The 24,437-nt window shown below is 46.9% G+C and overlaps 1 protein-coding gene across 1 annotated transcript; it reads left to right on the top strand.

Moving 5' to 3' along the window:
- Positions 1–5,991: 5,991 nt before the first annotated feature.
- On the top strand, positions 5,992–14,362 carry LOC144892125 (perilipin-1-like). Its single transcript, XM_078777342.1, has 10 exons — positions 5,992–6,093; positions 7,162–7,357; positions 7,584–7,666; positions 7,865–8,087; positions 8,158–8,451; positions 9,815–9,870; positions 9,973–10,077; positions 10,382–10,469; positions 14,150–14,202; positions 14,297–14,362. The coding sequence occupies exons 1-10, from the start codon at positions 6,061–6,063 to the stop codon at positions 14,360–14,362; spliced, it is 1,197 nt and encodes a 398-aa protein (XP_078633468.1). The 5' UTR covers positions 5,992–6,060.
- The last annotated feature ends 10,075 nt before the right edge of the window (positions 14,363–24,437 follow it).

The following is a 24,437-nucleotide window of genomic DNA, read 5'->3' as shown; positions in this document are numbered from 1 at the left end:
GGCCACTTGATTACTGGGTGTACAGCAAGTATCTGCACCCAGTGTGGCGAGTTGGGACATTTGAGGGAGCGCTGCACCCAAGCGGTGCGGTGCAACCTCTGTGGTGCGCCGGGGCACACTTTCCGCTCCTGCCCGCAGAGTTACGCGAGCAAGATGCGTGCTGCTGCGGGCGGGAGTGGGGGTGTTGCCCAAGGGACAGGGGACGGTGTGCCCCCAGGGACAGGAAAAGGGGACGGTGTGCCTCCAGGGACAGGAAAAGGGGACGGTGTGCCTCCAGGGACTGGGGGGGGTGTTGCCCAAGGGGTGGGGGAGGGGGTTGCCCAAGGGGTGGGGGAGGGGTTTGCCCCAGGGGCTGGGGAGGGGTTTGCCCCAGGGGCTGGGGAGGGGGTTGTCCAAGGGGCTGGGGAGGGGGTTGTCCAAGGGGCTGGGGAAGGGGTTGTCCAAAGGGCTGGGGAGGGGGTTGTCCAAGGGGCTGGGGCTGGGGAAGGGGTTGTCCAAGGGGCTGGGGAGGGGGTTGTCCAAGGGGCTGGGGAGGGGGTTGTCCAAGGGGCTGGGGAGGGGGTTGTCCAAGGGGCTGGGGAGGGGGTTGTCCAAGGGGCTGGGGAGGGGGTTGTCCAAGGGGCTGGGGAGGGGGTTGCCCAAGGGGTGGGGGAGGGGTTTGCCAAAGGGACAGGGGAGGGTATTGCATCTGGGGTCGGGGGGGGGGGGGGGACTAATGTGTTTGTGTGTGTGTCAGCCCCCCGCCCCGTAGAAAGTAAAGGGAGGGAGGTGGAGGGAAAGGAGAACATGGAAGAGGGAGGGTTAGATCAGGACCTGGATGTGGCTTCGCCGGGTGTCGGGCCCACTGCGGTGGGAGGGGAGGATGCACGAGGAATGGTGGCTCCGGTGGCGGGGTCAGAAGAAACATCCTCGGTGCCAGAAGAAACATCCTCGGTGCCAGAAACCCCGCTGCCGGAGGCTGGAAGTGATGGCTCCTCCTCCGGCTATGAGCAAAGTGACCCGGGAGAATGGACTGAGAAGAAGCGTCGGAGGAGGGGCCAGGACAAAGGAAAAGCTCCTCTGGGCAAAGCCCCACAGGGGAAGAACACAAGAACTTCAAAGAAGAAAACCCCTGTGGGGCGCAGAGCCCCCCGTGCATCAAGCGACCCATCCAGGCCTGGGGGATCGCCTGCTCGTGGTAGGGGTGGGGCGCAGTCGGGGCCGCAGCAGGTCTCCGGGGGAGGCCCCAAATGCCGTCTTCCCCTGAACGCTCACGTTCCCGTTCCCCCGTGAGTCGTTCCCCACCCGTTGACCTCACCCCTCCTCCGGGGGCAGCTGTGGCCATGGGCCTCAAGGAGGGTTTGCTCGCGGAGGACTGGTGGCTTTCTTCCCCGGGTGGCGGGCGAGGGGGGGTAATTTATTTGACCCCCGAGCAGGAGGACCTCTCCCTGCTACCCGGGGAGAATGTCTGCATAGATGGGGACTGGCTCCCGGGCACCCTCGTGGCTCCCGGCTGCGGGAAGAACCGCAGGGGGAGGAAGAATGGTAGCTCGTCGCGTCTTGGCAAGGAGGGAGGAGCTTCATAAGTCCTATGACTCCCCTTTCGTGGTTTGCACTAGTGTTGGTGATTAATACGCTAACACCTATGAGCTTTAAACTAACGAGTTTAAATGTACGGGGAGTCCGTACCACGGTCCGGAGGATCGCTATTTTTGAAGAACTGCGCAATTTTGAATGGGATGTCTGCCTGTTGCAGGAATGCCATATTCCGCACGGTGAGTATGGATACCTCCGTGCAAATTGGCGGTACGGAGAGTCGTATTGGTCCGGCAGCTACACTAACAGGGCGGCAGGATTAGGGTTCCTTATTAAGAGCCCGAATGTCGAGGTCCTTAGTTTAGAAGAAATTATCCCGGGGCGATTGGCCGTGCTCAGGGTGGTGGTTTCCTCGACCCCACTGACCTTGGTCAATGTGTACGCTCCAACGACGGTGGGAGAAAGAGTGGAGCTCCTGCGCCAGTTGGGGCCCCTCCTCTCCACCTCTGGCCCCGTGATCGTCGGGGGAGATTTTAATATAAGTTTGGACAGGTTGCCCCTGGAGTCATCGGCGCGGGCCCTTAAAGGGCTTGTTCAGGATTTTAGGTTGAGGGACACGGGTGCGGAAAGGAATGAGGTCACCCGGACCGATGCGGCTGGTACCAGTCGGGCTAGGATTGATTACATTCTTTTGACACCAAATTTTGGCGACCCGGACCTGGTACTTCACGCGGTGGCATTTTCAGATCACTGTCGTTTGTCTCTGGGTATTGAATTAAATGGGGTGCGTCCCCGGTGTTTTGGACTCTGGAAGCTTAACTGTCACCTTTTGCAGGATGACAGTTTAGTGCGTGCCTACGTTCGGAAGTATAGGGAGTGGGAAACGGTCAGGTGCCTCTTCCCTACCTCGGCAGCCTGGTGGGAGGAGGTGAAACGTAGGACCATAGGGTTTTTCCGAACGGCCGGGCGAATGAGGGCCGCGGGGAAACGAGAGCGTTTGAAGCGCATGCAGGCGTACCTCCAGCGCCTGCATAAGAAACTTTGCGAAGGGAGGGACGTGTCAGAGAAAATCCGCCGGGTGAAGGGGAGGATTTTTAGCCTCCTCGAAACCAGGGCGAGGGCCGTCATCTTCCGGAGCAGGGTGCAGGCATTGGAGTGGAACGAAAGGTGTACCAGATTCTTCTTTCAACGATGTGCCAGGCGGAGGGGCGGTTTGGCCCAGGTTAATGTGGGGGGAGGCCGTGTTTCGGATCCGGACCAAATTACCGAAGCAGTGGAGGACTATTACTCCAGGCTTTTTGAAAAACGACCGGTTGACCAAATCCAGATGGCCGACGTTCTCGGCCATCTGAGGAATCTTTTGAGCCCCGAACAGCGGGAGCGATTGGAGGAGCCGGTGAGCCTGGAGGAATTGACCTCCGCTGTTAGGGATTTGGCCGCGAATAAAACCCCGGGTGACGACGGCCTGCCCGTGGAGTTTTATCGCCGCCTTTGGCACGTCCTTGGCGAGGACTATCTGCAGGTAGTGAGGGAGCTAGCCACCTCTGCGAGGCTTCCAGATTCGATGCGCCGGGGCGTCGTAAACCTCGTGCACAAGAAGGGTGATCGGGAGGATCTGTCCAACTGGCGCCCGATCACTTTGTTGAATGTCGACTACAAAATACTAACAAAGGTGCTGTCTAAGAGGGTGCACGGTGTCATGGTGGACCTCGTGCACCCGGACCAGACTTGTGCTGTTCCGGGACGCAGAGTGTCCGACAGCCTGGGCCTGGTTCGAGAGGCGATCCAGCTAGCGGAGGAGAGAGGCCTCCCACTGAGCATAGTCAGTTTGGACCAGGAGAAGGCTTTCGACAGAGTGTCACATGAATACATGATGGCCGTTTTGGACCGTTTTGGCTTTGGGCCAAATTTGATGCATTGGGTGGACCTGATGTATAGGGACGTTGAAGCCCGTGTTCTGGTCAACGGACACCTCTCGGGAGCCTTCCCAGTCGCTTCTGGGGTCAGGCAGGGCTGCCCAATGTCACCAGTCCTTTTTGTCCTTTGTATTGAACCGTTTGCTTGTGCACTGCGAGCGGACCCATCCTTCCCTGGGTTGTGGATTCCCGGAACCCATGGGGAGCGCCTAAAGGTGAGTCTTTACATGGACGACGTGTCGGTGTTCGTCACCGATGCAGTCGCCATGTGCAGACTGGTGGGTCTCTGCGAGCGTTTTGGGTTGGCCTCCTCTTCTAAAATCAATCCTCAGAAGAGTGAGGTCATGCACTTTGGTCGGCACAGGACGGGCTCCGGCCCCCCTTGCCCGTACACGGAGCGGAGAGATCGATTAAAGATCCTCGGGGTCTGCTTTGACCCAGGCGGCGTGGCCGCTGAGAACTGGCGAACGGTCATTGGGGGATTGGAATTGGAGGTCGCTTCTTGGCGGTCTCGTCGCCTAACCATGGAGGGGCGAAATTTAGTTATCAAGAATGTTTTGATCGGTAAGTTGTTGTTGTTGTATTTGGCGAGAATCTCCCCACCTCCTCCTGCGGTGGGACGGGCTCTAGAAGGAATAATTTTCACTTTCTTCTGGGGTACCCGAGCAGAGCGCAGGAGTAGGAGGGTCGTGAAGATGAGCCCGTCCTTGGGTGGGAAGGGTGTCCCCTGCCCGGTGTTTGTATGTATGTCTGCGTTTGCGTGTACTCTCATGGAGTTATTCGTGTCTGAGGACCCGGGTCGCCGGCTGGCGCGGGACTTTCTGTTTTTCTTTCTGGGGCCGTCCGTCGCGCGGTTGGAAGGGCGGTCCCTCCCGCTGTCTCGGCCTTTTTCCGGGTCGTGTCCGGGGCATTTCCGGATGTTTGAGGGGTTCGCCCGGGAGCAGGGCCTGTTGACCTGTCGGCCCATCGGTTGGCAGTTGTCGCGGGTCCTGGATCACTTGCGCCCAAGGGAGGTGCTGCGGGAGGTGCGTATCCTTCGCGGAAGGCCTCTCGCAGAACGTACGGCGAGAAAGGTTTGGGAGAACGTTTCGGCTTGCTGTCTCGCCAACGACCAGAAGGACGTCGCGTGGCAAGCCGCCCATGAGTGTCTTCCGGTCCGGGTGTTTCAGTTCCAGAGGGGCCTGAACGTGTCGGTCCAGTGTCCCCGACCCCGATGCACAGGGGACGAAACCGTCAGGCATGTCCTTTGGGACTGCCCTGTCGCCGAGGGGGTCTGGTCGCTTGCGGCTGGCCTCCTCGAATGCTATGTGCCTTGGCTGGTGATGGTCAGACGGGACGTCTTTGCGTTTAGCGGGCTCCTACCACAACCAGTGCCTGTCCGCAAATGGAGGCAGGCCTGGAGAACGGTCTGTATAATCAAGACCGTCTTGTGGCGAGCGAGAACCAGAGGTTTCTATACCAGGGTATGGTTGGATCCTGGGCAGATATGGGGCATGGCCCAATCCTGCCTCCAAAGGTACAGGCTTGGCGACAGCCTGCGGGCGACGGGGCGGGGTGCTGGCCGCAACGATGCGTCAGGTGTGTCGTAAAGCCCTCCCTGGAGCGGAGAATACGGCCGGGCTTTTCCGTGGTGAAGGGGGGGGTCCCGCGGGAGGTTACTTCCAAATGTGCGGGCGACAGTCATGTGCAGCCGTAGTCCCTGACCGAGCTTGCCGCCCGGGCTTGGAAAGGTTGGGGGTGCTCCGGCAGGTGTGCTTGCGGGCCCTGTCGGGCGGTGATTCTCATTGGGACACTCACGCCTCGTGGGCAGCTCAGGGAGCCGGGGCCTTCCTTGTGGGGCATCTTCCGGGTGGGCCCTCCCGGGCGTGGCCTGGGGAGGGTGGGGGCAGTTGGGTTTCCTTTTGTTTTATCTTGATTTTGCCTTGGTTTGATTTTTATTTTCTTTCATTATTATTTCCAGCGGTGGGTCGAGCCCTCAACGTGTTTGTGGCTGCATGTTCCCGGCTGCGGTTAGCAGCCGGTTGTTGATTTCGGTATGCAAAGGAAAAAAGGCCCCTTGACCCTTATTGTTTTAAGGTGTCCCTTCTTTGGTTGTATTCGGGGGGGTGGGAGGGGGGATAGGGTCTTCTTTCCTTTCTCCCTCCCCTTTGGTTAGTTAGAGTTAGGTGTCTGCTGCCTGGGGTGGGAGAGGGGTTTTTGGGGGTTTGGGATAGGGATGACGGACTTTGGTTTTTATGATTTATGGTTTATTGAATTTGATTTGATTTTCATTTTGGTTTTTGAACCTTGCTTTCTTGCGTTTTCTTGATCTTTTGGTTTGCTTTCTCTCTTTATTTATTGTTTGATATCTGGTTTCCTGGCTTTTGATTTCTTGGTTTTTGATTTTTCTGGGTTCTTGTGTGGTGGTGATGGTGATGGGTTTATTAATGGTTTGATTTTTCTGGGTTCTTGTGTGGTGGTGATGGTGATGGATTTATTGATTGTATTTTGAGCGTGTTTTTTTTACCTTTTTTTATAATAAAAAAGGCCTCGGCCATAAAATTACCTGGTAGTGCTTAGATTGATTCAGTGCTCTTGTCTTGATCTCGCTCGGTTCTCTCCCCGTGAATCGTTTCTTGTTTTGAACGAAATGGCCGTCCAGATTCAGAGCGTCGGTACCAAGGTGAGTTCTTTGGTTCTTCAGGTGAACATGTCGGGCCGAGTTCCAGGTGAATGAGTTATTAGTGGGGATGGACGTATGGGTGGGAATGTGGAAGTTTGGAGTGGGGTGGGATGGTGCGAGTGTTTGTCTGGAGGGAAACGGACGGACGGGGGTGAGTTTGAAGTTTGTTTTCTCATTTCTCACTTAATCTTACTATAATTCACCGTGTCCGTCCGTTCGAAGGTACCGCAAAAACGGCTGAACCGATCGCAACGATATTTTGGGTGGGTATTCCTGGGACCCCTGGGAGTAAAATAGGCTATCGGCTATTGTTTTTCCAGGTTTTCCAAACACGATGGAACAGTGATGTGGCTTTTGTTGAAATTCCACAAATACTGTTTATTCTACGTACCAGGAGAGGGTAGATCGATTTGAACTGTTCCGATATAAACGTGCAGCTCCGAAGGAACACGGCAGCGTGTGCAGAACGACTGAGAAAGACGTGTAGCGGCCGCTTCCGTTTTGCAGAATTCTAATCTTTTTTCAAAATGGGCGCCATGTACTGTTTAGATTTTGATTTGCGTGCGATATGATTCAACGGATGTTTATATGAATCGTTTAAAATAAACAAAGCCTTCAATTTCTGATATTTTGCCTTTCCATTTGGGCCTCCCAATTGAAGCCCCGCCATAGGGTGGGTACCGTTGCTGGTACATATAAAGTGTGGAACTATTTTCTAATGTAAAATCTGTCATGCCAAGTTTTGATGTCAGACTTGTGATTGACATTGTTCGTTTATAAAGAATGAGTCGGATTATCTCTGAATGAATTTGATGTAACAAGTTTGGTCCATGGTTAACTGTTCTTGTTTAACTGGTAACCTCGTCACCTTTGCTGTGGAAAAGAAACTGTTCGACGCATGTCAATTTAAGCAGTGATTTGATGTTGGTGGATTTAACCTTAACCGCCCCCCCCCCCCCCCACTCTAACCCCATCCATCTGTTGTCATGAAAACCTCAACCAGCCAATCCCATGAAGTTTCGGAATGTGAGACGTCCTCTCATTGTAACTTTCTGTTCTTGCCCACAGAATGTATTTCAGAGATTGTATTCACTACCGCTGTTCAGTTCTGTTGCGGATGACTTGGTTCAGGCCTACAAGTGTGGGAAGGAGTCGAGGCCTGTTCTTCTCTCTTTTGGTAACATGGTGGAACGGGGCGTTACGGGGGTAGCTGTGATCACCTCCAGTGGGATCGAACCAATCACCAGCATTCTTCATCCGCAGAGTGAGTGATTCCATGCAGATCGGATGTGATGTCTGAACTTCTGTTTATTTCAACTCGAACCTTGTGGAACTTTCTTCGTTTTAATGGAAAGTTTTGTATTGTGATCGATTCTGGAGAAGGATGGAGGTTGTTCTGGGTCGTTTTTGAAATTTCCCTTTTTCTGTTCCACTGAGTGATTCATCAATATCCATGATCTTTGATGTTTTCCACTTTTTATTTCCTTCAGTTAAGTTTGTGGATGAGCTCGCATGCCGGGGTCTGGATCTTGTGGAGGAGAAGGTCCCGATCTTGCATCAACCTGCCAACAAGGTATGGAGAATGGAGGTGATTCTGGATCTTCCTGTGAATGTAATTTAGTGTGGAGACATCTGGCTCTTTGGAACTGGAGAAATAAGAACATCAAGTTGTGTTTTTGACTTTACCTTTCCAAACGTACCTGCTGTGACCAGATGCAGGAATTAAAAATAAATATTGTCCGGTGATTGGTTTATATTTCCTTGTTTCCAGGTACTTGATGATGTAACGAAGAATTTGCAAATTGCACAAAAACGTTTGGAAATATTTCTGGATTGGTCCAAGTCCCAGGTCGGAGTGGGTTTTGAGAGATCCAAGCAGGTAGTGTTGGACGGTGCAGACTCGCTACTGAAAACCAAGTTTGGGCAGGTGGTTTTGTCGGGTGCAGATTCATTGATTTCTCAGGTGGATCGATACCTGCCACAAGATAAGCAAGGTCAGTTGGTGCCGTGTGGACGTGATTCAGTTTTTGTGTTTGTATACAAACTAATACCTGTGTCTTGCAGAAGGTGAAACTCCTGATGAAGAGAAGGTTGTCGTACCAAGCTCCTCGTCCCTTGACCTTTACCGGCGACTCGTTGCTGTGTCGAGCAAGACCGGGCGAGAGGTGTTCAGGAAGAGTTCTGCTGTGATCCAGGTTGTTGCAGAGAGTGGTCGTGTCCGTTTAACCGGTGTTGTCGAATCTTTAAAAACGGGGTTTGACTCAATTATGCAGAAAACTCCATTAAACCAGGAGGTCGAGGCGAAGCACCAGGACCCCGATTCCGATCGCTCCTGTGATGCTTATAAATCCTCAACCGGTACGAAGCCTCAGGGTAAACAAAGCAAATAAGTGTTGAATGTCCGCACGTGATTTCACATTTTGTAAATGTTTTTTCAGCTTCACATTGAATTGATTGCATTTCCTGGTTTGTCCAGTGGTGGAAATAAAATTATTGCTCAATGAATTTGTTTTGATTCGTTGATTCATTCCTGTCAAGGATGTAATCTCGTGGACCACGGGGTCTTCCAACTGGTCATGTAGTACCTGTCATTTTAAGCCTAATATATATATATATATATATATTTCAATATAATTTCTCTTCCACACAAACCCATCAGGTTGCTTTTGCGTGTTTTTTTGTTTTTGTTTTTTTTTTAAATTAAATAAATTAAATCTAAATAAAAGTTCGAGCCTCTGAGCTAAAATTCTTAGCTGCAGCCATCTAGTATACATTTGTTTGAATTAGATGGGTAAGAGGTTTATGCCGGAAGTTCTCTCAATGTAACGTCACCTGCCAATCTACCACAAGCACTTCTGTTCCAAACTGCACACGGCATCACTCCTGGGACACATCAGCGCTGGTGTAAGGTTTATAGCTGGGTGTGGATTCGAACCCAGGTGAGTGTACCTCTTGGCTATCTTATCAGCCATGTGTCGCACACGTGATGGCGGACGACTGTTCGAATAGTTGAGAACAATCGTACTGCGATGGGTCTAAATTACTACAGCGATCCCTGGGACATGTCTATTGCAGGTTCATGGCCAAAGTGCTTGGTCTGGGATCCACAGGCTCAAAAGCTCAATAAAATGGGTTGGACCTGACATGGCATGCTATACTTTTTGTTTGTTTTTTCTATTGATTTGGACATTAACGTCCGCTGAATGAGGTCTGCTTTGCCGGAAACCTTGCGAAAAAAATTTGTGCCCTTTTTTGTATATGCCTTAAAAAATGGTCTTAAAATGCATGTTTTGTATATGCAGCCTTTATTTTTTGACCGAAAAATGAGATTTGCTTTCTTAAAATCCTCAATGGGTTGTGTAGGCTGTCAATAAATGCATCCCAGATACACAACACGTGTTGATAAGTTGAGAAATACACACAAAACCTTTCCAAATGAATTGGAATCGTTTTTAGGCAAAAGTGCCCCCGCTTTTTTTTTTTCATCTTTACTTCATTAGTTATCAACTATGCCCTGAGTTATGACCAGCTAATGTGTCATTCTTGTCATTCCACATTAAACATTCTGAAAATCAAACCAAAATCAATGGATCTGTGGTGATTTTATTACCCTTACGCGAAAAAATCTGTTTAGGAGTGTCAGTCACCTTGCTTCTGGTTTCCTTGATGTGCAATGCTGTTCCAATGTGTTTTGGTGTTGATCCCTGCAACTGTTGGGCAGACATCCTGGGCAAGGTTGAGACCTCGTTCGTGCTGCTTGGCACTGACTTTCACCCGGTAGTCCTCACCCACTTCTGGGGATGTATCTGTTAACCATGCCAGGTGGTTGTACAGGTTGCAGCTCACTGTCCGCGATGCCTCCAAGTATGATATCTCCAGCTGCAGCGACGGGTCTTCAGTCACTTCCAGGAATCTGCTGACTTCCAATGGTTGAAGATTATCTGGCTTCTCTTGCAGCTTTCAGTGCCTGCTTCTCTGCCTTACGTTGGTCCTGGAGTTCCGTCCGTATTCTCTTTGCAGTGTTGTAGGAGACTATAGTATCATCAGGTGTCACCTCATCGTCACTTTCTTCTTCAAACTCTGCCTCTTCAGCTGTCTCCTATAGTTCCTTCAACTTGGTGAGCATGCAGCCAATGTTCAATTCTGCAGAGCAAACCAGGCTAGAGCATCCTTTCTGTGGCACAATCATTATCTTTCAGTTGCCATCTACTTCATAGTGCCTTTTAAGGCGGGCTACCAAGGACTGAGATCTGTATGAGTTAACATTGTCAACTCCATGGTTTTCCAGGCATTTACGGAATTCATCCCTCAAAGCTGTAACGAAGAATATGGCACCATCTCTGAAAAGGGGCTCATCTATGCGAGATACCAGTTGGGTCAGTGCAGCATCATATTGAATTGTTAGTACTTTTCTTTTCCTGTTTATGAACACGTCTTGTCAGGTAGAAGTTCATGCAGTCCCTGTGGTACCGGAAGTCGTCAGCAATCATATCAGTGCACTTGTTTCCATCAGGACAACGAATCTTGCGTAGCATATCCTCATCTTCAAGTTTGTTTGCTTTTTTCCAGACTGAATTCTATCATAAGTGGTGATCAAAAGGAGGGATCTATCCCCCTTAGTAGTACGAGCTCTTCCACAAATTAAGCATTCTTCCTTGTATTTGATGGTCTGTCGCATTGAAAACCGTGTTTTTAGAGCACTGCTGTCTGGCTCAGTGGAGAGTCCTGCTTCAGATGAATTGCCTTCTTGCTTTGCAAAAAAAATAATTCTCTGGTCAACAGTTTTGCGATTTGTGTACTTGGTGCGACACTGCGTGCCACACAAGATTCCTTCCCAGAAAGTCACATTGAGGTTCCAGCTCATTCTCAAGTCTGAATGAGACATCGTCCTTTCTGATGTTTACAGCATATACAGTCACGTGAAAAAGTAAGTACAACACATGTAAAGTTTTGACCTTTTCAATATATTTCAGCATACAGCTATTTGATCTTCATTTCAACAATATTGATAGATAAAGGTGATATAATAAAACAAATATCATGAAACATTTACATTTTGTAGTCCATTGTATAATTTAAATAAACATAAATGCAAATTTCGCATGTGGAAAAAGTAAGTACACCCCTACATTTATCACTACTTCAAATACCTAAAATTAGAATCAGGTGCACCAGCTCAGGTGCAAATGATTAGAACATCGTTAGAGAGGATCTTGGAGGAACCTGTCTTATTTAAACCTCAGACATTTAGTTTGGTTTGCTCTTTGTTGTTGAAGTGTGCGGCATCACCATGTCTAGATCAAAAGAGCTCTCTGAGGCCTTCAGAAAGAAGGTTATAGATGCCTACGAGTCTGGGAAGGGATTAAAAAAGATCTCCAAACAATTTGAAATCAATCATTCGACTGTCCGGAAGATCATCTACAAGTGGAGAAGATTCCAAACAACTGCCAACTTGTTCAGGCTAGGCCACCCCAGCAAGTTCAGCCCGAGAGCAGACCGCAAGATGCTGAAAGAAGTCTCTAAGAACCCCAGAATGTCATCACGGGGCCTACAGGTAGCTCTTGCCACTGTTGATGTCACATTGCACGAGTTTACCATTAGAAAGAGGCTGCACAAATTTGATCTGCATGGGAGGTGTGCCAGGAGCAAACCTTCGCTGTCCAGAAAGAACATCAGGGCAAGACTAAAGTTTGCCAATGAACACCTAGGCAAAGACCAGCACTTCTGGAACAATGTGCTCTGGACAGATGAGTCAAAGGTAGAGCTATTTGGCCACAGTACCAGAAGACATGTTTGGCGAAAACCAAAGACAGCATTTGACAACAAGAACCTGATACCAACTGTAAAGCATGGTGGTGGAAATATTATGGTTTGGGGCAGCTTTGCTGCATCAGGGCCTGGGCAGCTCACCATCAGAAATCCACTATGATTTCTTCATTGTACCAGAGGGTGCTTGAGGATAATGTGAGGCCATCTGTCAGAAAGTTGAAGCTCAACCGAAGGTGCACCTTGCAACATGACAATGACGCTAAATATACCTGTAAATCCACCAAGGAATGGCTGAAAAGAAAGAAATGGAGGGTTCTGGAATGGCCAAGTCAAAGCCCGGATCTAAATCCCATCGAGATGTTGTGGGGGGGATTTGAAACGAGCTGTGCATGCAAGAAACCCCTCAAACATCGCACAGCTGAAAGAATTCTGCATGGAGGAGTGGGCAAAAATTTCTCCCAGTCGATGTCGGAGACTGGTAGACAGTTATAAGAAACGCCTCCTTGAGGTTGGTTCTGCCAAAGGGGGCAATACCACCTATTAGAGCCAAGGGTGTACTTACTTTCTCCACATGCGAAATTTGCATTTATGTTTATTTAAATTATACAATGGACTACAAAATGTAAATGTTCCATGATATTTGTTATATTATATCACCTTTATCTATCAATATTGTTGAAATGAAGATCAAATAGCTGTATGTTGAAATATGTTGAAAAAGTCAAAACTTTACATGGGGTGTACTTACTTTTTCACGTGACTGTACGAGTGCAGGATAGCCTTGACCTGTCAGTTTCTGAAGAGGACCAGCGTTACTGTCTGTCTTCTGACATATTAGGCAAGCAGTATAGTTGGTATCGGGCCGATTTCTCTTCAGCTGCTTGGTTGAGAATTCAGGCTCCATGATTCAGGCTGCAGGTCCTGCAGGGTCTTCAGGTCCTGCAGCAGAAAAAGAAAAAAAAATCACATGTTTCGGTCAAAAAATAAAGGGTGCATATACAAAAATGGCCACAATTTTTTTTAGCAAGATGAAAATAATGAAAAAATGAAAACATATCGGGGGCACTTTTGCATGAAAATGATTCTAAATCATTTGGAAAGGTTTTGTAAGTGTATTTCTCAACTTGATGTTGTCAACACGGGTTCTGTGTATCTGGGATGCATTTATTGACAGCCAGTGTTTCCCACAGGTCTGAAATATACTTGTGGTGGTAGCCTATTGGGGGGGGGGGGGGGGAGGGGGCGAATTTTAGCGGGGGGTCTGGCGGTCGTCCCCCAGAAAATTTTGAGCGTCAAACACTTATTTTCCTGCATTCTGGTGAAAAATTAGCTGATCATATTTAGCCAGTACAACTTTGCTGCATGTTGTTGCGCATGTGTTCTGAATACAGTCGAACGTTAGCCTTGGACAAACACGTGTGCCTGCCTACCTAGCTCGCATACAGGTATACCAAGCTTTTTTTTGGTAACGCAGCATAGTTGCCGCTTGCTTTCATAGAATTCAAGCTACTATGAAAAAAGTCAAGAAAACAATTACACAATAAGGAGAAAAGGAGTTGCTTTACCTCGTCCGTGCTATATCCATCCAAAATATCCACAGTGTCCGCGTCTTGAAAAGCTGTCCAGAGAACCCTCTCGCCCTCTCTCTCTGTGTTTTTTGATCTCTGCAGAGCGCACAATTGTCAGTAGGGGAGGGGGGAGGAGTAGAGCGAGGGGAGATTGTCCGCTGGACTAGTTAATCTATCGCAGGTGTCGCGGGTCGCGTCGTTCTCTCGGACGGATGGCTTAATTTTTATTTTTTTAATTAAAACATTTTATTTTATTTTATTTTTTTACTTGGGTGGCCGTTAATATACCTGGGCGGCCCGCCCAAGTAAAGTCTATGTGTGGGAAACACCCTACACAACCCACTGGGGATTTTAAGGAAAAAAAAACATTTTTCACATTTTTCGGTCAAAAAATAGAGGGCGCATATACAAAACAACAACAACAACAACAACAACAACATGCATTTTAAGACCATTTTTTAAGGCATATACAAAAATGGCCACAACTTTTTTTCGCAAGGTTTCCGGCAGAGCAGACCTCTCATTCAGCAGACCTTAATGTCCAAATTAATAGAAAAAACACAAACAAAGAGTATAACATGCCATGTCAGGTTCTCTCAAATTTTGGTGACTGGATCCCAGACTAACTTGACTTTTGCAGATTTCTTTTACCTGAATATTGATAAATAATGGTTACTCTTTTGACATCCAGGTGACCATTTGTGTGAATGTTTTTACAGGGAGTGAGCTGCGGCCTGTACATACAGCACAAGGTTGTAAGCAAAATAATCTGGTTTTTAGTAAAACCTGAGAAAAACCAGACCGTTTGCTCTCCCAACCATACACATGCGGTAACATTTTTATACCACCTTGTCTGCCCTCTCCAGATCCTACCTGGCTTCTCTGTTGCAAAGACCAAAAGCCTCATGTTAACCTTGTTACTCAAGTTCTGAATTTGCATTTCTTTCTCCGTCATGTCAAAAAACACCTGGAGGACGTTGCGCTCTCAAATCGAGAATGAGGAGATATAGCTGTAGGTTTACATGAGCCAGCGGATCCAAATGCAAACTGTACGTGGGATTTGAATCTGCGATCCTGTCACCAGTGCAAGTAATCAGATGGGACCAGATTACAGATTGACACCTCTATTAATAAAAGGCATAGTGTATGCGTCTCTGCCATAACTCAAAAACCATTAAACCTGGCAGCCCCAAACTTTGCATGCACACGAAGGGAACTCTGAGGGAGTTCATGAATGAAAATTGGATGTTTGGGTAAATGTAAACACCTTTTTTGAAGATTAACAGGAGTGCACTTTAGTGCACTGTTTTTGCAAGCCATGGTGATACAATAAACGGTGCTTATTTCTTCCTCTTCTTTTTTTGCGAATGCTCATATTAACTTCAATTAGATTTCTGCTCGTCACTAAAGTCTATTAATTCTGTAAAATTTGAGAACAATTCAAATTTATTTTAAAATAACCGCAGTGAGGCTGTGAATAGCTTTTAAAGGGGTACTACATGCTATACATTTTACCACGGTTTTGCGCTTTGTCCCCTTTCGGGACTGCTTCGCCATGGGGTATATTCGACTTGTATTTACATTTTTAAAGGTTCATTAAGGTGCTCCACACAAAATTAAAACAAATCTGGTGAAAAACATGGTATAAAATGAAATCCCATCGTTCTGTGCACTCTGCAGGCAAAAGGAATAATGCGACACACGTGCAGGCATGATTACATGTTTCCTGCATGGTTTTATCAATGTTACATGTGACTTTACAAATAGATGCAAATGAGGTTGTTAGTGTTACCCTTGCGCTAAAACAAGTTTTGGGGAAATCAAGCTTTTGAGGGATTACACACCTTGATATTGTAGAATTTGTATTTTGAGGCCTTGCCGGTCCAATCCTCCCCCTCTCCTCTCAACATTGCTGCCAGCAAAGCGACAATGCATTGCCCGGCAATGCCCAGTACCTTTGCTAGTGGAATAAAGTGTGTTTGTCAGTCAGCGTGTCTTCTCCATAACTCAAAAAACCATGATATCTAGCGGCCCGAAACTTTGTGTGCATGCTAAGGGTACTCGAAGGGAGTGCACGAATGAAAACTGGGTGTGTGGGTAGATTTAAACACCCCTTTTGAAGATAATTAACGGGCTCATTTAATTAAAACAAAATCATGTTTTATCCTTAATCAGCCTGTGTTCACACAAAAACAGGCTTTATCCTTGGTCAGCCTGTGTTCACCTCAGTGGTCTTAATCTGCCATTTTGTTTCCACCGACAAAAAAAAGCCTTACTTTTGAAGAGATCGTAGTGGTTTCTGTACAATAAAGAGCTCATCGAATACCTAATCTTTTGAGTGCTGTTGTTTGATGTTTCTTAGTTTTCACCTTTTTGTGCAATCTGCTTTCATTTACGATGTTATTTCATTCATTAGGAGCTTGGAACAATGTTATCTTCTACATAAAAGCAAATGAGACATTATCATCATATTTTAATACTTTTAAACAGTCAATTTCTCGTAATGCATAACTTGTGAACACACAAGCCACCTGTTTTGGGGGCAGGGAGATGGTTTGAGGAGGGAGGGAAGGCGGCTGTTGGATAGGAGATAGGGGAGGGGTGAGAATTTGGAGGGGTGGTGTGGGAGTAAGCATAGGATGAGGAAGGGGAAGTGGCGGGAGGAGGGAACCGGCGTTGCGTGTATAAAGTAGAAAGTGCGTTTGTTTGTTTATGCCTTCAAACCCTGCAAGAACCAGTGAGACCAAACTTTGCATTGCTCCATCTTTCATCTCGAGAAAGGCCACAGGGCTATATGTTTGGATGAAAAATTGATGCCAGATAAAACCAGATAATTGGCTTTCAGGCCTCGATCAGGTCTTGTGCTTATACACTGCGTGGGTTTTCCCAGGAGTGATCGAGTAATATGTATTGTGAAGATCATATGTTGAGGTTGTTGTGATTTGTTGTCAACACAAATTCAATCGGCGTGTTTACATGTGCACCTGTTCCTAAAAAGATTGCTTCACACTGATAACACCTCCATGTTCAGGCCGCGAGTGTGTATGTTGCTTATACACCACCTGGATTTTCCTGGGAGCGATCGAGCCGTATGTTTTGTGAAGACTGTATATGGAGGTTGTAGTGATTTGTTGTCAACTCAAAATTATTACAACATTTCACTGAATTTCTCAAGGCTTAATCTCAGCTCTCTGAGCTGGTTACTGAAGCTAATTGGAAATATTCTCGACAAAAGAAAAGCTTTAAACAATGAAGAAAAAAAATGTTTGAATGCAAACAACCAACACCTTTTTTAAAAGGAGTGTCACAATAGCATCATAAAACCAAATGACAGGTTTGTACGAAGAACTAAAAAAAAAACCTTTACTTCAGTCCGGTTTGCTTTGATAAGGGAACAAGTGTAATCTTAAATCTTTCATCACACATCACTTTAAAACCTTTATCCCCCTTCCCCATTGAAAAAAAACAAAAAACCTTGGCCTCACGTGCAACACAATACATGCAAACACCAACCTCAACCGGGGTACAAACATCAGTGCATGGGTATCATTCGCATTACAAGCGCATGCAAAATAATCACTTCAAGTGTGGTTTTTCAATTTTTGCTACAATGTTATGTTTCGTCGAGTACATTTCACCTGCTCCTAAAAAAAGTCAGGCCAGAACATATCAAATGGGAGGGGATAGCGATGAGCATGCTTAAGGGACCATGATGGGTCTCCGTGGGTGATAGCCACAAGCGCCGCCGGTTCCGGTCCGACGCAAACAAACCAAAAAAATGAGGCTTGACCGGAACTGACCGAGCCAGGCGCCGTTCCTTCAGGGCTGGAAAAAAAGAAAAGAAAAAAAAAAGAAAAAAAAAGTGAAATTCAATTGGGTAATTCAAATGAGACCCAACAATCTGGATCATCGCATACTATCATGCCTAAAGCCCCGCAAACCAAATGCAGCGAGGCCCCAGCCCGCACAGATACGGCCACAGGCCTGGGTAGGAAAGTTGGATGCCCCGTTCGCTTCACCGAGGCCACACTGCACCTGCAGTCGTCGACACCGTGGAGTCCTGCCGGAACTCCAGGAACGCCCGGGTGTCGTGTGGCGGAGCCTGACAGCACCATTAGGCTACTCGTGCTTGGATTACAGGCCCTCAGGTGTGGGTATTTGCCTTGCGACGTCGAGTGCTACATTTCCCATGCAGAGCAGGTACCTGGTCATGGCCTCTCCTGTGCTGGTTGTTATCTGTAACGGGCAAAGGAGGAGTCATCATTGCGGTCGACTGCCTAGATTAGATTACATCTCCAAGAGCGGTCAAAAAAATTCACGTGCACAAATTATTAACGAAGAAAACAACAAAAACTAGAACAGCACTTGGTAGAGCGCATACCTCCACCAGGCTGAACAGTTTATGGGTTTGTATACCACTGATACACTGGATCTGTATCCAGACGTGAACCCAAATCTAATCGGCTTGTTCTTGTCACCGACCCAACTTATCCACCAAGTTTTGTCATAATCCGTCCACAACGTCTTGAAATATCATGTTACATACAGTCGCATCACTCAATGGTGAACAATCACTTAAAAAAATTATTGGTTCGGATCCAGATATTCACCAAAATCTAATCATTCGTTGATTTATTGTGATACACCAAATTTCTTCTGTATCCGTCATAACCTTTTGGGATGTCGTGCTCACAGACAGATAAACAGATGAAAAATCGGTCAGAGACCAAGGACTTGCTGGAAAGTACTTTTTTATCGGCCATTTTGGATCATTAAAAGTAAATAATGACCTCTGCCAAAGTTCAAACGACGTGGGTTTAATCTCGACATGAGAGAATTCCAGAAAGCTATTTGGGCGGTGTATAAGCTAACAGATCGCTGTCTCCATCGATCTTGCCAAGGCCATAGCACCTATCGTCTCAAAATCCTTTTAACTGTTGACTTGGTAGTTTTTACAATGAAGGAAACACGGATCGGGAGTACATACAACATAGCAATTACATGTCGACCTCAGGGCACTGGAGACGATCCACGAACGACATACAGAAGATCCACGATGGGTTTGAGGGTTGTGGAATATGGGCTGAAACCCAAATCTTATCCGGGTTCCTCCTGATGACTCCAACTTTGCTTTTTATTTCTTCTGGTTCCTTCTAATGACTCCAATGCAGAATTTGATTTTCCGTTTCATTACTTGTGGAAGAGGAGAGATTGGAGGGACGAATATGTTCCGAAGTTATGCACAGGTCAATCAGCCATGTGCCTTCTCAGAAATGGCATGTAAATAAACCCAAAATGGTGCCAATGAAGGTATACAACATTTGAAAAGGTCACTTAGATAACAACAGTGCAATGGCCGACAGGTAGATTCCATGAGTAGAAGGCGTTCAGACAAGACTATCTCACCAGGTATAATATAAGAAGCCAAGCTGTCTCCATAGACCAACACACAGTGGGTCGAAGTTGGTCTATCGTTTTCAGGGAATAGGCGAGTCACTAAACCCGTCCAAGGTTCGCATGCAGAAGATCCACGGTTCCTCCTTTACTGGTTATGTCAGTTTAAAAATGATTTGCACTTTTTGAAATTGAGCGTGACAGCTCAGAAGTGTCGTTGCCTTCTCCTCCTCATTGTCTCCCTTTCTTCTTCTTCTGCCATTCTCAAACTGCCAATGTTCCCTCCTGTTGTTGTTGCTGTTTTGGTGTTGCTGTTGTTGTGACTTAACAGGATATTTTCCATTGTTACGGCCTGAAGCACACCAAGCCAAGCCTTCAATCACACTGTCTTTATTTATGGATTATCACACGATATATCAACCCTGGTGTTGGGCTAGCGGCTAGGGTGCCAGCTTAGGATCCTAGGATCCTGGGTTCGAATCCCGGTCGAGCGCTGAATGGATCGATTAGGGTTAATGTCCTAATCTTGGCAAGATTAGGGATTAGGGTTAATGATTAGGGTTAAGGTTAGCGATCGGTCGATCGCTGAATTAACGCCAGGGGGGTTGACTCAGCCTGTCATCCTTCTGAGGTCGGCTAATTGAGGACCAGTTCACTGGTAATTCCCTGTTTGTCGTTAAAGGCGGCAAAAAGGGTTGGCGTCAGGAAGGGCAACCGGCCGTAAAACATTGCTTCAAAAAGGGGACCAAAAAACAACAACAACCACGGTTCCCGAAAAAGGCCAACCCCCGCTTGCGGGGAAAAATGGCCTCTAAAGGTGGTTTTACACGAAAATCACTTCCTGCACATAAAACCAAGAAGGGAGAAAAGAGGGAAAAATGTTCGTACAAACTGTTCTGTTGGGTAAAGCTCAAGATATCTATTCGGCTTTACCGATTGACCAATGTGCAGATTATGAGATAGTGAAGAAAGCCATTCTCAAAGCCTATGAATTGATCCCTGAATCTTACCGACAAAAATTCAGGAATGCCAGGAAGAGGGAGTGTGAGACCCATGTGGAGTTTGCCAGAATGAAGAAAACGATGTTTGATCGGTGGTGTGACTCAAAGGAGATTGGGAAAGACTTCAACCTTTTACGACAATTGATATTGGTGGAGTAATTCAAACAGTGTGTCCACGTGGACATTAAAGTGCATCTGCATGAAAAAAAGGTACCGGAGTTGTATGAGGCAGCAACAGTGGCAGATGACTATGCCTTGACACACAGGATGGGGTTCCACAAACCTAACTTCCTGCCTAGAGTTAGCCAGGGGAGTTACGGTAAATCAGCATCGGAGAACAAATTTTCATGGAGGCGGCCTAGAGAGGACTATGGAGACAAATCTGATACCGCGATTTTTAGGGATCAGAAGACTGCAGTTCCAAGACATACCTATCTTCCGGGGGGCCCGAGGCAGACCACGAGTTTTTCCTCCGGGCCTAGTTGCGCCTTTTGCAAGAAACCTGGGCATTTGATGTCCCAATGTTACGCCCTGAAAAGGAAAAATCAGGAGCGGAGTCAGACTAGTGCAACCCCGAATGCATTGGCCAATGCGAGAAAGTCCTTGCAGGACAGTGCCTTGTGAAGGTTCCCGTGCCAAAGTTACGGCATCACAGAACGACCTTGCCCAAGAGGGTTACAAACCTTTTATTTCCGAGGGGTTTGTGTCATTGGATGGGGACTTAACAAACCAGAGACCTGTTAGGGTATTGAGGGACACAGGAGCACATCAATCTTTGATGCTCGAGGGCATTTTGCCATTGACAGAGAAGACGGCAACTGGTGTTAGTGTTCTTTTACAGGCGGTTGGTGGCTATATTAAAGCTCCTCTTCATGTCATCCATTTCAAGTCTGATTTGGTGTCAGGACCGGTCACTGTGGGGTTACAAGCCACTCTTCCTGTAGAGGGAATCTCTTTCATTATCGGGAATGATTTGGCCGGTGGTCGAGTTTCTGGTAATCTGATGTTGGTTGAAAAGCCCAGTATGGAAAATAACACAGCACAGTTAGAGCAGGAGATTCCGGGTAGCTTTCCATCCTGTGCAGTGACCTGTGCTATGGGTAGGAAGTGCTCTGAAGAGAAGGAGAAGGAAGGTGATGTGGATTTGGGTTCCTTAGAGGTATTGGAGGAAAAGTCTGGAAGAGGTAATAGGAAAGGGAGTGACATCAAGGAACCTAAGGAAAAGGTGGCATCTGGACCAAAAGAGGAAATGGAGTGTCCGTCGGAGACATCTGGGAACGAGGCTGAACAAATGGTGCTGGTCCAAAAGAGACTTGTTGAAGAACAACACAGAGATTCGGAGCTCTGGAGTTTGATTGATCAAGCCGTTACAGAGGAAGAGGCTATGAAGATACCTGTTGGTTACCTCATGAAAGGGAAAATACTCATGAGAAAATGGAGACCACCGGAGGTGCCAGCAAATGACGAGTGGAAAGTTCATTACCAAATTGTGGTGCCACCGCCGTACCGGAAGGAGATATTGAGTTTGGCACATGAGATACCTTTGGCCGGGCACCTTGGAGTGAACAAGACATGTGACAGAATATTGGTACATTTTTTTCTGGCCAGGATTGCGACGTGATGTGGCGGAGTTCTGTAAATCTTGCCATTCTTGCCAGCTGGTGGGAAAACCTAATCAGAAAGTCCCATCCGCACCTTTAAAACCAATTCCAGATTTTGAAGAGCCATTCAGCCGAGTCATTATTGACTGTGTCGGCCCTTTACCTAAAACTAAGGCTGGACATCAGTATTTGCTGACCATTATGTGCACTTCCACGAGATTCCCAGAAGCGGTGCCTCTTAGAAAAATTACTGCGGCAGTCATTGCGAAGGCCTTGATTAAATTTTTCACTTTGGTTGGCCTACCTATGGTCATCTAGTCTGATCAGAGTTCCAATTTCATGTCAACGTTTTTTCAGCAAGTGATACACCTGTTGGGAGTGGAGCAAGTAAGATCAAGCACTTACCATCCCGAGAGCCAAGGGGCCTTGGAAAGGTTTCACCAGACATTGAAGAATATGATCAGAACGTACTGTTTTGAATGTGACAAGGATTGGGATGAAGGAATACCCTTATTGTTGTTTGCTACGAGGGAATCCGTTCAGGAGTCATTGGGATTCAGTCCTTTTGAACTTGTGTTTGGACACGCAGTTCGAGGACCATTGAAATTGGTGAAAGAACAGTGGCTACAGGAGGAGTCGCAGGCAACAGTGGTGGAGTATGTGTCAACGGTTAGGCACAGATTGGCAAAGGCTTGTGAAGTTGAGAGAAGAAACTTGAAAGTGACACAGGATAAAATGAAAGTGAGACATGACAAGAAATCTCAGATAAGAAATTTCAGTCCTGAGGACCGAGTGTTAGTGTTGCTTCCTGTTCCAGGTCAGCCACTACAGGCTAGATATTTTGGTCCCTAGGCAATCTAAAGGAGGGTTAATGAAACAGATTACGTGGTGACAACTCCCGACCGACGGAAAAAGCGGCAGCTGTGTCATGTCAACCGACTGAAGAAATATTATGAGAGGAAGCCTGTGGAAGAAATGGTTCCTGTCTCACCTGTCTCACCTGTAGTCGGGGTGCAAGAGAATCCAGAGGTTGAGGCCGGTGTGAAGTTTGATAACTTTGATGACCAGGCTTGTCCCAGATTGACGAACACAGAAGTGTTGAGTAATTTAGATGAGAAATTAGGTCATTTGACGAGGAAACAACAAGGACAACTATACAGCCTAATTTTTGAGTTTGCACATTTGTTCACAGATGTACCTGGTCATACTGACCTGGTATATCATGATATTGAGGTGGGGGAAGCCACTCCTGTGAAGCAACACCCCTATCGGATGAACCCTGTGAAGATGGAGTATCTTCGGAAGGAGGTTCAGTATATGTTGGAGAATGACATCATCGATCCAAGCAGCAGTGAATGGAGCTCACCATGTGTGTTGGTTCCAAAATCCGATGGCAGTTTTTGCTGTTGTAGGGATTTAAAACGGGTTAATGCAGTGACCAAGACCGACTCATATCCCATCCCGAGGATTGATTGATGTATTGATAGAATAGGCCCAGCTAAATTTGTAACTAAATTTGACTTGCTGAAAGTGTATTGGCAGATTCCTCTTACTGAGAGACCCAAGGATATCTTGGCTTTAGTCACAACAAATGGGTTGTATCAGTACAAGGTTCTTCCCTTTGGATTGAAAAACGGGCCTGCTACATTTCAACGGCTGATTAATCAGCTCATTGCAGACCTTGAGGGGGTGGAGGCTTATCTGGATGATGTCATCATCCACACCATGACCATGAAAGATCATCTGAAACAAATTCATGCATTTTTCAAGAAACTGACCGAGGCAGGGTTGACCATCAACTTATCTAAGAGTGAGTTTGTAAAAGCACAGGTGGTGTTCCTAGGCCATGTAGTAGGTCAGGGTCAGGTGCAACCGGTGACAGCCAAGATAGAAGCCATTGATCGCTTCCAAGTTCCAAAAGGGACAAAGGAGCTTACGAGATTCTTGTGTATGGCTGGTTGGTACCGGCAGTTCTGCATGAATTTTTTTGATGTGGTAGCCCCCTTAACGAATTTGCTGAGGAAAGAGACCAAGTTTATTTGGGATGACAAATGTCCAGCTGCCTTTGCCCACGTCAAAGCGATATTAATGAGCTCTCCTGTCCTAGCAGCCCCGGATTTTCAAGCACCTTTCAAGTTGGCCATTGATGCAAGTGATGTGGGGACTGGGGCAGTTCTATTACAGGAAGATGAGGATGGCATGGATCACCGGTGTGCTACTATTCGAAAAAGTTTAACAAACATCAGGCAAATTATGCCACTGTGGAAAAAGAGACCCTTGCTCTCCTGCTAGCACTTCAGCATTATGAGGTGTATCTGGGAACAACTACCTTTCCTATAAAAGTCTTCACTGATCACAACCCTTAACCTTCATTCAAAAAATGAAAAATAAACATCAGAGGTTGATGAGATGGAGTTTGTCTTTGCAGGAGTTCAACTTGGAAATTGAGCATGTAAAGGGCAGGGACAATGTCGTTGCTGATGCTTTCTCCAGAGTGAACAAACTTTGAAAATTCCTGTAGGTTGTTTGGAAGTTTTGTTGCTTTCTTCTGGGGAATATTAATTATTGTTGCTCATGCGAATTGATCATTTGGGGGTGAGTTTTACTTTTGTTTGTTAAAAAGGGTTTTTGCATGAAAATAAAGTTTTCACTATGTTCAAACTTTCTTTCTTGATGGTGGAGAGTGTTACAGATTCGTCACTTCCGTCGTTGTGGTTTTCATCCACTGTAAGCATTTTTGGTTCCATGTACTATTCTTGGTATAGTTTGAGTGAAATGGAGATAACTCTTTTCAAAAGGTGAAAAATTAGTGTTTTAAAAGAAACCGGAAACCGGATCGGGATAAACCGGAAGAAGAAGAGGAAGCAAAAAAAGCGGAGCAAAGAGAGGTCGGGAAGAAAAAGCCGAGCTGCTTTGAGGTCTCGAGGAGACGCTGGCGAACGTGGGTCACGAGCGAACTTTGGTTTTCCTGGGAAAGGGATTCCTGTGACAGAGTGGTTATCGCTGTGACA

Source organism: Myxine glutinosa, chromosome 5 (genome assembly GCF_964187855.1).
Source record: "Myxine glutinosa chromosome 5, kmMyxGlut1.1, whole genome shotgun sequence".
In the NCBI taxonomy this organism is placed as follows: domain Eukaryota; kingdom Metazoa; phylum Chordata; class Myxini; order Myxiniformes; family Myxinidae; genus Myxine; species Myxine glutinosa.
The sequence above is the reverse complement of the archived record's forward strand: the minus strand, read 5'-3'. Positions and strand labels throughout refer to the sequence as shown.

Excerpts from the sequence above, each read along its gene's own strand:
- LOC144892125 (XM_078777342.1), top strand. The coding sequence starts at position 6,061 with ATGGCCGTCCAGATTCAGAGCGTCGGTACCAAG. Across the intron at positions 8,088-8,157 it reads CCTGCCACAAGATAAGCAAG|AAGGTGAAACTCCTGATGAA; the intron begins GTCAGTTGGTGC and ends TGTGTCTTGCAG. Across the intron at positions 8,452-9,814 it reads TGCTTATAAATCCTCAACCG|ACATCCTGGGCAAGGTTGAG; the intron begins GTACGAAGCCTC and ends ACTGTTGGGCAG.